Raw genomic sequence first — 17,100 nt, 5'->3', positions numbered from 1 at the left:
CCCCAATACAACACTACTCTTAGATTGAATGCTCTATTGAATATATTGGACACTCTCCTAGCGCCTGCAACTTATAGTCAATCCTATTTAGATTTTGCAGAAACTAATACTAGCAATATTAACAATTAAAGAATCTTGGCATATATGATTTTAAAATAGCAGAGGAATTGTATGCTGACTTGGTACAAATTCCTCTTTCTTGTCGTACAGATGTAATTCATACAAGGCTAAAAGAAGATTTGCTCTATCCAATACATGGTCTACGATACTTATACATGTAAACAAACAAGGGAATCATTATATCATACAAGACAGTGATGAAATGTCTATGGTTGACATTTTTCAAAAATTAATATATGATGATGAATTTCAACATGTAGAAGACACTACAGATCTTAATGCAACAGTGCATGAATATGTAAACTATGAGTTTTTACAGCAAACCTTTGGTGCAATGGACAGTGAAAATGATAACATTGCAAAAGTAAACATCACTCTTGGCACAACCTGCATGATGACAGCATTATATTGTCAAAAGAGCATCAGAATCAATATTATTGATAAATCTGATTGAAATTCAACTGCTGAATAAAAATCATGTTTTTTGTATTTTTACAGATACTGGTGAGATTGAATTCACTATTGAAGACTTTCGAGAGTTCCTTAAGACAAATGCCCGGGGCCTTGGATGAACCTATGTGCATACAGATTTTAGAGAATGAGAATAAATGTAGTAACATACGTACGTTTTGTCATTTTTAACTCTTATTAAGTTTAACATATAGTGTAGAAAAAGATTTATTTTGAAGACTTATCACTTTGTTTTCAATGGTCATTCATTAGCTGTAATTTAGGGAAATGCACACACTCTTTTTAGAAAAACTGCATATGCCTGAAGGATTTGCATATTCTAATAAATGCACAATTCGATAACGTCATTGATGTTTTGCAATTTTTTTAAACTTTGATTTTAGTACTCTAAAATCAGAAAGGTTTCCTCTCTTGCATTGATTATTGTTGATAAAGAACATTTTAAATGTTTAAATGAACTTTGTGGTCATCATATAAACAATAAAAAGTTAAACTGATTTAAAGATATTGTGTTTATGTGTGTCATTAAAACAATTATCTTTACTATTGTTCCCCTTTTCAGAAGGATTAAAAAATGTTTTCAATGCCCTACTTTGTAGTTTGAATAGTTAAAATTAAACTTTTAAGTGAATTCTGTTTATTGCTAAAATTGCCACATCAATTTGATTAAAACACACGTTTTGTGTGTCAAAGCTTTGCTTACAAGAATCTGAAATCAATCATTTTACTTTCTGTTTTCCTCGCGTTGTGTCTTATTGATATGCTCCTTAAAAAAATGCAAGCTCTGAAATCTCATTGGCTGATGTATGATAACCAGAACAAAAAGTAAAACAGAAAGCTCAGAGACAGGTTCTCTATTTTAATCAGACTCATATCACAATCATTATTTTGAAATCAATTGGCGTATGTCAAAGGGACAGCAAACCATCATTTTCAGTGTGATAGAATCACAATCTTCTGAGTTTGCTTTTGTTTTTTGTGATTAATTATATTCACAACATAGAACGACTCACTATGAAAATATCAATTGAAATGGCTTAACTCAATCATGTCTTTATTCAAGCCAGCAAAATAGCATATTTCTAAAGAAATGGCGATCTTACCGGCACCAGCAATATGGTGATTTTTTTTTATTTTGCCGGTTATTTGTAAAGAGGGACATTTAATATTTACTTTTGAAAAGAACTATGGAAATGTGCACTGTCAACATACACGAATCAAATTATAACTGATATACCAGTAGTAAAATTAAAAAAAAAAAGCTAACAATGCTTAACATTTATATACAATAGATTGTTTTCAATCGATCGATTGATTAGCCATGTTGCAACACGCGCGCGCCATCTTGTAGGGCAAATAGAGTGAAGCGGTCATTCATCATGTCAATAAAGAAAATCAGCAAATCAACAGACGCCAAGGTGAAGGAGATTTATCGTGATGGCCTAGATACAATCACCAAAGCTAGATACCTGGATAAACTCAAAGGAATCGGGGATAAAGACCCATATGAGATGCAAAAAAGTGAGTTTTCTGCAGATATGGCACACTGGCCAGAAGTTACATATCCAGACATAGTTAATTACCTGGTGTACACTCAAAGTGCATACACACTTAATGAACTGAAAGCGTATAAATCTTTACAGGGATATAATTATTTTATAAGTGGTTTTGTTAAGGACATTGGACATATATGTATCAACGGGAAGAGCGTAATCTTGGGAATAGTGAAGCATTCCCAACGCATGTCAGACCCAAGTTGACGGCCGTGGTTGATCGTAGAGCAGGATGGATCGGTTACTTCTGCATACTGTACCTGTATGGCTGGCATAGGAGAAGTCTGTTCTCACATTGGAGCACTTCTGTTTGCCATAGAAGCTGCTGTTAAGATAAGAAATAGCCAGACAGTGACAGAGACTAAGGCATACTGGATGCTCCCCTCAGCTGTCAACAAGGTGGAATACAAAAGTGTACAGGACATAGACTTCACTTCAGCAAAAACAAAGAAGAAAAAACTAGACCAGGCAATTGCTGAAGATTCACCAGGAACATCCGGTCCTAAACAGCGAAAGCTTCCTACAGTAAAAGAGCCATCAACACAAGATTTGAAGAGGTTTTTTTCAAGTTTAAGTCGCACAGGAACCAGGCCAGTTATTTTGTCACTTGTGCCTCAATTTGCACACATGTACAGACCTAAGGTGCTTGACTGCAAATACCCTAGTGTGTTGTCAGAACTGTATACTGAGGATTGTGGATCCCTTCAAAGTAATGAGCTTCTTAAGCAGTGTGAGGAGGTATTTCAAACAATTAAAGTGACTGAGGAAGAGGCAAAGAACTGTGAACTTGTAACTCGTGACCAAGCGAAAGCAAACAGTGGTTCAACTTCAGAATTGGGCGAATAACTGCGTCTCGTGTCAAGAGGGTATGTAGGACTGATAAACCATCAAAAAGTTTAATTAAAGACATTTGCTATCTAATTTCAAAGACATTCACCTCGAAGGCAACTACATGGGGATGTGACCATAAGAAAGATGCAAAGGTTGACTACATTAACACCATGTCTAAGACTCGCATTAACTTTCAGTGGCATGACAGTGGACTTCTGATTAATCCTAAATATCCTTTCATGGGAGCCAGCCCAGATGGAAGAGTTTCATGTGACTGTTGTGAAGATATTCTGGTGGAAATAAAGTGTCCTTATTGTCAGAGAACAGCAGAAATAAGCGATGAGGTAGACTGTCTTAAGATTACAGATGGAAATTTACACTTGGACAAAGGACATGCTTATTTCTACCAGATTCAATGTCAACTTATGGTAGCCGAAGTACAGTCTTGTGACTTTGTAGTGTGAACAGAGGCAGACTTTTACAAAGAAAGAATTACTGTAGACAATATTTTCTGCATAGACATGGTTGAGAGAAGTTCACTTTTCTTTAAGAAGGCTATTCTTCCTGAGTTGATTGGAAAGGTTTACGCAAGGCCTCAACAAGAAGCAACCACCCCTACTACTGGGACACCCAACCAGCAAAGGTCACCTCTTCAAGCAGCCACTACCCTGACTACTGGGACACCCAACCAGCAAAGGTCACCTCTTCAAGCAGCCACTACCCTGACTACTAGGACACCCAATCAGCAAATGTCACCTCTTCAAGCAGCCACTACCCTGACTACTAGGACACCCAAACAGCAAAGTTCGAGTATCACAACAAGTGATGACAGTTTGATTATATGTACTTGTAAAACACCATATAATGAAGAAGCTGACAACGTAATTGGATGTGATAATGCAAACTGTCCCTTTGTCTGGTTTCACTTAAATGTGCAAGGATTAAACGCATCCCAAAAGGCCAGTGGTTCTGTAAGGAGTGCAGGAAAAAGTGACATTTTTAGAGTTTAAATATGTATCTGTCTCTGAATGATATATTTATTGTGAAAAGATATTTAGACAGTGAAAAAATAAAAAAAAGAAAGAAAAAAATGAACAAAAACAAATTTAGTCCATGTAGCTATATATATATATATATATATGGTAACTAATTAAAAAAAAAAGAGAAAAGTACAAAAAAACTGCTGTACTAAAAAAAAACCATCCTTATAGTGCGAAACAGTGCTTTATATTGTATACATTGTATTTCTTAAAATGAAATGACAATATAAATGATTAAACAACATATTTTCAACTGTTTTTGTTGGTAGTCATGCCCATTATCTGTACAGAGCCCAACCGCCCTAGATACATTTAACCTCACTATACATGTATGTGTCATTTATATCACAATTTTTACCTATACAAAAGAATAAGTGGACTGTTTGTATTGGGCACCTGTACATATGTTTAACCCCTCCACATTCTATATGTGACCATCCCAAGTCAGGAGTCTAGTTCATAGGTTGTTGTTGGTTCATGTCTGTCAAATGTGTTTCTCAAAATTTGTTTTGTCTTAAATTATGTCGTTAGTTTCTTTTAATTAAATTTTCATATTTTTCATGTCAGAGCCCTTTATAGCCAACTATATGGTATTGGTTTTTCTCATTGTTGAAGACTTATTACGTGTTGAAATGTTCATATGTACATCCACTTCATTTGATCTTAGGTGGATAATTGTCTCATTGACAAGCATGGGCCCTCAGCATGCAAGATACATAAACATCATAACACAACGATTACTATAAAACATGCCTATAATGCATTAATAATGAAGATGCGGGAAAAAGAACTTTATTTTTATTGGCATTTCATGTATGCATGGTATAAATAAAAAACATATTTCTAAAGAATATTTTAATATTTAATACTTAATCAAAACCGTTTCGCCCTATTAGGGCTCATCAGGTTGCCTAGCAGACAACGACGGTTTTCTTTTTTTTTTTTATATTTTTCAGTTTGGTTATCAGTTATCAGTTAATTACAGGTATATATGTAGGACTCGAAACCGCGATGGTACTCCGAACCGCGATGGTCACGCTGATTGATTGATTGATTGATTTTTTGCTGACGAATAAACAAAAGCTGCCCAATGAAGAAACATGGGAATACACGTTGGAAGACTGTAAACAGTGCAACACCTCTCATATTCATCACTGAATTTTTCGTCATCCGGTGATGCATACAATTCTCACTTTGTACAACGCTGCAACAGATTCAGTTTTGACAATTACATCACGCAAAACACGTCACAAACAACAAGAGGGCTAAATCTGTTAAGAACTTTGTAAAAATAGTACAGTCAATTGTCGAGGACCAACTTAAAATCAAATCTAATACTAGGTCAAAGTCTCTCATTCGACAATTAGATCAACTAAAAAACAGAATTTGAAAAGAGGAGAGGAACCCGGAACACACTAAAAGTTTCCCGAACATCACCTGGAGCAGATGTTTCGTTTTTTCTTTCATGTGGACAGTCTTTTATTAAACGCACAAGAGACCGTTTGGCAACTAGTTATGCAAATAAAAAGGATGCAAAAGAGGGAGTACTTAATCAACTAAATAAAGAACAACGTGGAAAAATACCAAAATAAAACATCAAGTAAATTTTTTAAACTGAATTTGACAGAGAAGCTTCATTCATGAAATAAAGGAACAATCTGAAGGGGCTGGTATAAAAACTGGTCCTTACTAGCGAGAAAATACAATTTAAAAACCAATAGCAAAGTTGCTGAAAATGCAGAATGTGACAATTCTAATGTTTGCTATTGAAATTTCATCCTAATAAAACTACACATTCCGCACTGTTTACAACCTTGGCTGATGGATTCAAACCCCTTGGTTGGATTAAGCAAACCAATCGCTTTGAAACCTATTACATAGTAGTTATCCAAGAATCGAAAAGACATCACAAGCTGAGCTATTTTGAACTATTAAGTAAATACGATCAAGAAAAATCCCGCAGAAAAATTTACGACTCTCTACAATCATTCCAATTTTTAAACTGAAATATTTTTTTTTCTTGTGTGTCCTAATGTTTTTATCATTAAGTGTAGGAACAATCTGTGATTAAGTAGTTGTGGTTATCACTTTTTCTTTTTGGCTTGTTGTCAAAGAGAATGTCATATTTCAGAAAATTACATTGGCGCAGAATATTTTCACTGTTTTCATTAAACTCAATTGCAATATTACGCCTCTTTATATATGCACTATTCTCAATCAATGAATGAGACTTTCTAGATTTAGAACAAACAAATGAAGATAGGGAACAATCTTTGTGATCTCAACAGTAACAGCCCACCATGGCATCTGAAAACATATGATAGTTTTGATTACATCAGGTACTTGTGGTATCTGATATTAGCCTGTACATATCCACATGACAACGGGTTGCAATGTCAGAAGCAAGCAAGCTTTGGAGTCGGGTTCTCTGCACCTTTAACCGAGCGGGCATGATGTGACATACTGCGGACAGATTATTTACAAGTTTTCTATGGTTAGATGCCACGAAAATGAACAGGGGTTGATGAAGTTAATGCTTCCTGGAACAAACTATCTGCTGCTCTGTAAGCACTACTGGCTGTGTCCTGTTTTCAATTAATCGAAGCACTCTCTTGCCCACCGCTCTTTATTACATATATTGTCTTGCATGTTTTTGTTTGCAGTGCACAGACCAGCATATAAGTTTTCTTGAACAAAGTTTAGATTTTGGTAAGGTGTTTATAATACAATGTTTGTAAGTCTCGTTTTCAGCTACAGTGTAAGGAAATTGGGTTGCTGGGTGAAAAGGGGTCTTCCCAATGCAAAAATAAATAGTATTATTATATACACAGTCAGCTTGAATGTTAACAACATCAGGAATTTCCGCTCGTTACTTTTTTATCCCTTTAATTGTATCACTTTGTCGTTGTAAATCTCTCATGTTTTCTTCCAACTTTTCAGACATTGCATTGGCAGTGTAGGTTAAAATTGAGGTTAATGGGAGAATTTTTACTTAATTTACTTTAAACGTAAAGAAAGGTAAGCAAAACAACCCCGATATTTCAACAGTCATGTTCTTCTATCAAGCAGATAACAACATTCGGCCCATATTTTCTACCTCTTTGACGGTTTCTTGATTGAGTTGGAATATTCTTTTAATTGTTGAAAATAACACAACAAAAATACGCGTTTGTTCTAGTACTTACAACGACAAAATTATTTCCCGTTTCGCTGTCATCCCGTGTACAAGAAGAACGTCCCTGAGGTACAGAATCAAACCTCGTATAATAGTGGAAAAGAGACGTTATCGGCATGGGAACTAGGGAAGAACTTATATGACTCAAAATTCAAGGCTCTTACTTTTCCTGTCAACTCCTTTAATTCCTGGGTTTGAAGCATTTATTTCTCATTGCCAGGAAATTGATATGAAATGTAAAAACAAAATCAATCCCCTTCAATTCCCTTTTCTAAAGGTAACAGTGGTACATTAAAAATTGAGCAAGATTGAAAGGTTGCACATCATTACTAATGACATTACTATAAAAACTGCCTTAACTATATTTTCTTTATTGTGCTGGCCTTGAGTGTAGGAGGTCATGGTTAAAACTGGGTCAATCCTACGACTTAAAAATTGGTATTTTCTGCTTCTCTGCCAATCACGCAGCATTAAGGAGTAAGAGCAAAGATTGGTCTGCCTGGAGTCTGATTTATATCTCTTGTAAGACAAACTGTTACCTTGTGTTCTTGCACGTTCAAAATTGGGTCGGCATGTCGGTCTAGTACAAAATACAAAGCAGGGTCAGTACTCATTTTAATTTTCTTGACTTGCAAATGCATCGGTCTTGCCTCTGGACATTAAGCAAATATCTGTCCATCAATTAATACTATAAATGCTTTTATTTTGATGATTTGCCGAAATCTTTTCAATATACAGTGACCTTAACCACAAGACCTCTTACATGGACTTTGTACTGTTTTGACTAAGTGCCGAATTGACCATGTCGTCCCTTTCTTATCATTTCATTCCCCAGTCTCATCAATCCCTCGATTATTGTCAAAACTGAAACACGTTGTTTTTCTACTTGGAAGTTTTATCCACCACTAGAGTAAGTTAACCTTTTATATTTGTGCTCATTTTTTATATCGTTGTGCATATTGTTTAATTATACATTTTATGCATCTTCATATTTGATTATTGGTGTTCATTTACACACGACATGAGTAAATATTGCTGCTGTGAATATACAGTACTGATTGTATTTTTTATGTATGCATTTCCCCCTTAAATTCCATTCATTATTTGTCAATCCCACATGTTAGGATTTATTTTTTGTGTTTTATTGATGTAGACAAGGGTCACGCTCGAATTTTCTAGAAATACAGTCCCGCACAGTCTCAACGTGTGTAAAATTTATATCGTGCGTGGTATGAAGAGTACAGTCAATGACAAATGCAAACTTTCAATTTTCTTGCATATTTAGATACGTGTGTGCAATTTTTTTCTGATATATTTATGTTGTATTTCGAAGTGTAGTGTACAAGAGTTACTTGTATTGAACTGTATAACCATTTTCTTTGTGAATGTACTACTATTTGACATTTATTGTATAAGTGTTGCCTTAATAGTATGCTTATGATTGTTATTTTGTACTTTCAGTTTTTCACCCTCTCCGGGGGTCTGTATACCAATAAACTGTTGATCTCTCAACGACTTATCAGTACAGTGAAAAATCTACATTATAGACATAAACCCAAGATAGATTCAACATGTCACAGTCAGAATCCGTTTCTGAAAGAGAGTTAAGAACTTCTAGAACACTTACATCTGATGGAGATCACCTTTTCCAACAGTCTAATGAACGACATCAATACATTATTAGAACTATTAAGAGAGATATCGACGCTATTATACTAGACGTAGAAGATAATCCAGTGGTGGACCTCTCCACAGCGTCGACGTACAGAGATGAAATTTCAAAACTATCAGAAAAGTTTGAAAAAGAAGCTAACACATATTTTGATTTCTTAAAATCATATAGGACAAAAGAAAGTGAAATCGAGCATGCATCATTTAAAGTGTCATTCTATGCGTTAAAGGCCAAAATATCCGTCGTCAAACAACATCTTAGTGAATTGCTACCTAGTAGATCCAAACAAGATAGTGAACGAACTCTTAAAAGTCGTAGCTCCCATCATAGTTCCCGTCATACTGGGTCAACAAGAAACTCGTCACTTAGTGCTCAATCAGAGATTCTTAAACAAACTGTGAAACTGGAAACCGCAAAGACACGACTTAAATATGCCAAAGAGGAGGCAGAACTGTTGCACCGCGAAGCTACACTCAAAGCAGAGAGAAACGTCCTCTCTATGAAGCGAGAAGTCGACGAAGCTGAGTCGGGATTGCAAGCCGTTAAGAAGGCTTTGAATTATGATCCTAATGACTATGGTGAAAGTTATGAACCACCAATAATTGCTAATCCGGTAGTTCAGTATGCCGATGTAGACAGGATATCTGAAAGAAAGTACCGTAGTTCTAAAGTACCAGATACACATAACATTACAGAACGACGTACAGCAGAATTTGTGGAGCAACAGCGCTCACAGCATGCTTCTCATTTGACCGAAAATGACTTTCAAGCAAACAGTGTTAACATTCCTGTTCATTCTTTAGGACCATTGAATCCAATAGCACGACCTTTTGTTCCGACCCAGAGGAACGAAGCACAAGAATTGGCCAAGTTTATGGTAAAGAAAGACTTGATTACATCTAGGCTCATATCATTTGATGACCAACCTTCACATTACTCATCTTGGAAAATTAGTTTTCAACACATAATGACCGAGTTAGATACAAATCCTTTGGAACAGTTGGACCTTCTAATAAAGTATTTGGGACCAAGCTCAAAACAGCATGCTCAGAACATTAGATGTGCTAATGCCAATAATCCGGATACTGCAGTGTGGCTTATATGGGAACGCTTAGATGCTAGATTCGGTAGTCCAGAGATGATAGAGTCGTCACTTCACTCACGTATAGTTAACTTCCCGAAACTTTCAAACAATAACCGAAAGGAACTCTACGAGTTAGCGGACTTAGCTGCTGAGATCGAGTCTATTCGCAAAGATGAAAAGTTTGCCACCACATTCGCTTACTTTGATTCGTCTCTAGGTGTGAATCGTTTTGTAACCAGATTACCTTACAGTATTCAAGAAAAATGGACTACTACTGCCAATGGTTATAAGTCAAAAAACCATGGAGTATATCCGCCATTCTCCTTCTTTGTGCCATTCTTGCAAAACATTGCTAAAGTGCGTAATGACCCTGGATTTTTATATGACAATCAAGACACCAAACCGACCACATCTAGACAAACGAGGGTACAAAATCGTTTTCGAAGTCCTGCGCAAGTTTCAAGCATTAAAACCGACATTGGACACAGTGTTAATAGACCACCTATTCAGAAGCAAAATGAGGACTTGTGTCCCCTCCATGGAACTAATCATACACTTAACACGTGCCGTGGTTTCCGTGCTAAACCATTATCAGAGAGACTTGATTTAATTAAGCAGAAAGGTTTGTGTTTCAAGTGTTGCGGACCTAAGAGACATTTCCGTGACAAGTGTAAAGAGGATGTCAAATGCAGTGTGTGTTGTTCTCGTGACCATCCGTCAGCCTTACATGTAGATATTACAGCCGAACCCCAGAAAAAGCACGAGGAGGAGAATTCTAAGGAACAGATTAGCAGCAAATGCACCAAAATATGTGACTCGATACACAATACCAGTAAATCATGTGCTAAGATAGTACTCGCCAAAGTATATCACTCTGATAGACCAGATCATTTCAAAACTGTTTACTGTGTGATCAATGACCAAAGTAACAGGACTTTAGCAACGTCAGATTTCTTCAACTTCTTCCGAGAAAACGACACTGAAACCGAATATGTACTTGCTTCTTGTGCAGGAAGGTTCGTTACTAGTGGACGAAGAGCTTCCGGATACGTGTTAGCGTCGCTTGACGGATCATTCTGTCTTAACGTACCTGAAATAATCGAATGTAATGACATTCCAAACAATCGGGAGGAAATACCCTCATCTGTTGTAGCTTTAAGTTATCCGCACATGATGGACATAGCAAGTTGTATTCCTGACATTGACAATCAGTCTGAAATACAGATGTTAATAGGCCGTGACCTTATTAGAGCACACCATGTTATTGAACACCGTGTTGGAGCTGACGAAGTACGGTATGCACAGCGTTTACCTTTAGGATGGGTTATTGTAGGCAATGTATGTCTTGGTAGATTTCATGGACAAAAAGTAGTTAATGTAAACATAACTGTAATCTTAGGCAACGGACGACCTACATTATTGTCTCCGTGTGATAGCGAGATGTCAGTTAAATTAGACCCAATCTTCGACAAGACTAAACTAGACGAAAAGGAAGGTGTGTCAATAGAGGATCAAACCTTTTTGAATATAATGTCATCGGGATTCTTCAAACAAGATGATGGACACTGGATCGCTCCACTACCTTTTAAACCCAACAAACCTTCTTTAGAAAACAACAAACAAATTGCAGAGCGTAGAGCTAAATCGTTTGATATGAATTTACGTTGCAACTCCGTAAAGCGCACACAAGTGTTAGATTTTATGCAGAAACTGTTTGATCGAGAACATGCCCAGATAGCACCCAAACTATCGCCAGGTACTGAGTGCTGGTACTTGCCTATGTTCGCAGTGTATCATCCGAGGAAACCAGAGAGTGTAAGAGTAGTTTTTGACTCTTCTGCAAAACATCATGGACTATCTTTGAACGACGTCTTGTTGAAAGGTCCAGACATTTATAACAGCCTTCTTGGAATATTACTCCGTTTTAGGAAAGAGGCTTACGCCGTTACCGTTGATATCGAACAAATGTTTCATAACTTCAGAGTCATAGATGAACATAGACGTTTCTTGCGCTTCCTGTGGCACAAGGACAACGATTTTGAAAAACCACTTACAGAATATCAGATGTTAGTACACGTCTTCGGAAACAGTCCGTCCCCAGCAGTGGCTACGTATGGTCTGAGACGAACTGTCCAATGCGCTGAACTTGATGTGAAAGACTTTGTTAGCAACGACTTTTACGTAGATGATGGACTTACCTCTTGTGCAACTCCAGAGGGAGTTATTGATCTTGTTCAAAGAACTAAGAAAACTTTATACGAAAACGGTAGACTTAGATTGCATAAAGTTGCATCTAACAGCAGGTTAGTGCTAGAAGCATTTCATTCAGATGACCTTGCCAAAAATCTCAAGGACCTTGACCTTGGATCGGCAGATCTCCCGATGCAGAGAAGCTTAGGTCTCTCATGGGACACAGAACTGGACGAGTTTACCTTTAGTGTGTCTTCCAACATCAAGCCATTTACACGCCGCGGAGTTCTTTCAACAATCAACAGTCTGTATGACCCAATTGGCTTTGCTGCACCAGTTATCATTAGAGGCAAATTACTCATGCGTCAAATGCTTTCATCTTCATCTACTATTGATTGGGATGATCCACTTCCAGAATTACTGAATCAGCAATGGGAATCGTGGGTACATTCATTGAGCGAACTTGAAAATTTGCGTATATCAAGAAAGTACAATGGACCTTCATTCGCCAATAGTGTTAAACGAGAGGTTCACATATTCTCAGACGCTTCTAAAGATGCAATTGCAGCTGTTGCATATATTAAATTTTATAGTGCAAATACTGTTAACATTAGCTTTCTTTTCGGAAAAGCCAAAGTTGCCCCGTCTCACGGACACACAATCCCCCGTCTGGAACTGTGTGCTGCAGTCTTAGCAGCAGAGCTTTCCGACATTATTCGAGATCAATTAGATATCAACCCAGATGATTTTTATTATTATACAGACAGTCGTGTAGTACTTGGATATCTGACAAACGAAACAAGACGCTTCTACATATATGTTGGTAACAGAGTCAGTCGAATTCGTTCTTCATGTCAACCTAATCAGTGGTCTCATGTGTCTACCAATGAAAACCCAGCTGATTTGGCTACTAGGTCCATCAGCACGATAGATCTTCCAGAGAGCCTTTGGATAAAGGGCCCCGACATGCTCTTGACTAACAACAAACAGGATGAACACGATCACTTACTAGTAGATCCAGAAAATGACAAAGAAATTCGTCCATCAGTTAGCTGTAAGAAAACAGAACTCCAAATCGAATGCAATGAAACTTCATTAGGATGTAGTAGATTCGACAGGTTTTCTCAATGGACACGTCTCGTTAGAAGCATTGCCTTTATAAAATCGGTAATTCGTAAGAAACTGCACCAAGACGGAGTTATTTCGCCCGATCTGCTAAGAGACTCTGAAAACTTAATACTACGTTCAGTTCAGCAGGATGCCTTTTCCGACGAGATTAAGTTGCTTCAAGAAGGTAAAAGCATAACATCAAAAAGCCAGTTGGCTCAGCTGTCTCCTATACTAGGTTCAGATGGACTCGTACGAGTAGGAGGAAGGCTCAAACACGCTCCTGTAAATGATTCATTAGACATGTCGCACCATCCTGTGATCCTTCCAAAGAACCACCATGTTTCGTCACTTATTATTCATCATTTTCATGAAAGTATACACCATCAAGGCCGACAGTTGACGGAAGGGGCCATCCGTGCCGGAGGCTATTGGATTATTAGTGCAAAACGTTCTATTTCAACTCTCATCAACAAGTGCATAATTTGTAAGAAGCTCAGAGGAAAACTTGAATGGCAACAAATGTCCGATCTCCCAACAGATCGACTTAGCCCATGTCCACCATTCTCTTATGTCGGCGTGGACACATTCGGTCCATGGTCCGTCGTATTTCGTAAAACTAGAGGAGGCTCAGCAAACCAGAAACGTTGGGCGTTACTGTTTACATGCATGACCACACGCGCTGTGCATATCGAAGTGATAGAAGACATGTCAACCTCGTCTTTCATCAACGCTATGAGACGCGTAATTGCAGTTAGAGGTCCTATCATACAATTTCGTTCTGATCGAGGAACTAATTTCATTGGAGCAACATCAGAGCTCAATATTGACCCTGAATTTGTCGAAAAAGGACCAATCAAGGAATTCTTACTGAAATCCGGAACTACCTGGAAATTCAATCCACCATATGCACATCATATGGGCGGCTCATGGGAGAGACTTATCGGTGTTTCTCGTCGGATACTCGACGGCTTGTTATTGGAAAACAAAAGTAGGACAATTACACACGAAGTGCTTGTTACTCTCATGGCTGAAGTTATGGCCATCATAAACAATAGACCGTTACTACCAGTTTCGACTGATCCAGAGTGTCCCAGTATTTTGAGTCCGTCGTCACTTCTTACGATGAAAACTTCACCAGACGTGAAACCGTTTCCTTTATTCGGTCCAAAGGATATGTTGAAAGCTCAATGGAAATGCGCACAAGGAGTAGCAGAAGAGTTTTGGCGTAGATGGAAATCCGAATATCTTCATGAACTTCAGATTCGTACAAAGTGGCAAACTGACCGTCGTAATCTACAAGTTGGTGACTTAATTCTCATGAAAGATCAGGATGCGCCACGTAATTCATGGCCCGTAGGACTTGTGGACAGGGTATTTCCAAGCTCGGATGGCAAAATTCGTAAAGTGGAAGTCGCCATAGTCAAAGACGGAAAGCGCACAACTTATTCCAGACCAATTACCGAATTGGTTACTCTCCTTGAAGCTGACTGACTATAATAGTGACATTGTGTTTTATTCAATCATATTTAATACACGAACAATTAGTATAACATTGTTAGGGAAACACATGTTAATTTGTCATATGACATTATCTTTTAATTTTGAAAATGTAGTGATTTCATAAAGAAATCAGAGGAGGAGTGTACTGTTTTGACTAAGTGCCGACTTGACCATGTCGTCCCTTTCTTATCATTTCATTCCCCAGTCTCATCAATCCCTCGATTATTGTCAAAACTGAAACACGTTGTTTTTCTACTTGGAAGTTTTATCCACCACTAGAGTAAGTTAACCTTTTATATTTGTGCTCATTTTTTATATCGTTGTGCATATTGTTTAATTATACATTTTATGCATCTTCATATTTGATTATTGGTGTTCATTTACACACGACATGAGTAAATATTGCTGCTGTGAATATACAGTACTGATTGTATTTTTTATGTATGCATTTCCCCCTTAAATTCCATTCATTATTTGTCAATCCCACATGTTAGGATTTATTTTTTGTGTTTTATTGATGTAGACAAGGGTCACGCTCGAATTTTCTAGAAATACAGTCCCGCACAGTCTCAACGTGTGTAAAATTTATATCGTGCGTGGTATGAAGAGTACAGTCAATGACAAATGCAAACTTTCAATTTTCTTGCATATTTAGATACGTGTGTGCAATTTTTTTCTGATATATTTATGTTGTATTTCGAAGTGTAGTGTACAAGAGTTACTTGTATTGAACTGTATAACCATTTTCTTTGTGAATGTACTACTATTTGACATTTATTGTATAAGTGTTGCCTTAATAGTATGCTTATGATTGTTATTTTGTACTTTCAGTTTTTCACCCTCTCCGGGGGTCTGTATACCAATAAACTGTTGATCTCTCAACGACTTATCAGTACAGACTTTGACAATCACACAGTGCAAGTCAGAGGGGGGAAATAGCAATGAAAGAAAGGGTAAAAAAATGTGCTAAGATGGTGTTTAGTAAATTGATAAGAAAGAAATCATATAATAACCAACTAATTTAACCAAAGGGTTGTCATTTGCTGTCTTAAAGAGAGGTCTGTCTCACTGACACTAGTAGATCGTTTTCTGTAACACTCCAAGGTAAAACAATAAGTCGATCACTTAAGGTCATATAAAACATTTTTTTTAAATTATTATTTTAATGAAACTATACTTAACTATTCATTTTTGCATTTTAAAAATCGATAACATATAATTGACCAAAATATTTCATTTAGCGATTGTTGATGAAAACTAGTTAACTTTCAGATTTTGCTGCTGAGGTTTACCAATTCTTACCTGAATGAACTATCAACAACGATCATGGAGCACATGAAAAGTAAGAAATGACATAGTGAATGTCCATGCATTTCCATTTTGAATTACGCTTTGTCATATAAGTTGTTAAATGATTTGGTTATTATATGATTTCTTTCTTTACAATGTCTTCTGGTTGGGGAAGATTTTTTTTCTTGTTAAAATATCTCTCTGATAAATTATTGCAAGGTTATTGACTCTAATCCTCCATTCCATTTTCATTACAAAATGGAAGTCCGATGACTCTTTTTTTCATCGTTTCACCTCTTTCCTTTATAATAGAAATACCAAGTTAAGATGATACCATTCTCATTATATCAAATCCTGACTTCACAGCTGTGCTTGGATGCTTGAGTTCCCAATCTTTATCTGCACAAATTTCAAGTAGTTATGTCACGTGAAATTATTAGATTATTTATTTGTGCAAATACATGATTCCATATGAAAGGTCATGAAAAAACTTTAATTTATCTTAAAATCTTTTTCCATTCAAAAGTTACGGCAATTTAGATTTCTATAAATTTGCCACTGTTAAGCTTCTTATGATGAAAATGTAGCAAAAAATGGTTAAATATCAATTTCCAAGCTCAAATATTGTTCCTGTTGATCCAGCAAAAAGAGATGTCTTTTGAAGATCTTTCTCTTGGCTGTTCTTCAAGAAGTTTAAACTTCAATGAAGTGCTTCACATCTGGATAACAAGTGTTGATACGTTAACTATGTGTATTCTTTTAAGTGAACAAAGTTCCCAACGCAGTTGTTGCACATTCATTGTTTGTAACTGTCTGATGACATGATGGAGTAACATATGCCTACTGTTGACAGCACAGCCTCACGGAAATATAAACATAACTTGCTAATATAATAAATATTTTGAGATATTTTCACAAATCAATAATTATGTATAACTTTGCTGACTCTCCATAGAAGTCCAATCCATGAAATATCCTTAAGGGCATACGATACGATCTGCGGAGCACGTTTTATATTACATATGTGTCTTCCCTCTACAAGTTGTAAAATATTTCAATACTTT

General features: G+C 36.7%; 1 protein-coding gene and 1 long non-coding RNA gene across 2 annotated transcripts; both read left to right on the top strand.

Annotated features, from left to right (window-relative positions):
• Positions 1–7,967: 7,967 nt before the first annotated feature.
• On the top strand, positions 7,968–11,163 carry LOC127707347 (uncharacterized). Its single transcript, XM_052211860.1, has 3 exons — positions 7,968–8,100; positions 8,652–10,871; positions 11,159–11,163. The coding sequence occupies exons 2-3, from the start codon at positions 8,762–8,764 to the stop codon at positions 11,161–11,163; spliced, it is 2,115 nt and encodes a 704-aa protein (XP_052067820.1). The 5' UTR covers positions 7,968–8,100; positions 8,652–8,761.
• A 3,755-nt stretch (positions 11,164–14,918) lies between these two features.
• Positions 14,919–15,628, top strand: LOC127707345 (uncharacterized). The gene is made up of 2 exons (XR_007984790.1): positions 14,919–15,026; positions 15,578–15,628. It is a non-coding gene; the product is annotated as an uncharacterized LOC127707345 (long non-coding RNA).
• Positions 15,629–17,100: the final 1,472 nt, after the last annotated feature.

Source organism: Mytilus californianus, unplaced genomic scaffold, assembly GCF_021869535.1.
Source record: "Mytilus californianus isolate M0D057914Y unplaced genomic scaffold, xbMytCali1.0.p SCAF_66, whole genome shotgun sequence".
Taxonomy (NCBI): Eukaryota; Metazoa; Mollusca; class Bivalvia; order Mytilida; family Mytilidae; genus Mytilus; species Mytilus californianus.
The sequence above is the reverse complement of the archived record's forward strand: the minus strand, read 5'-3'. Positions and strand labels throughout refer to the sequence as shown.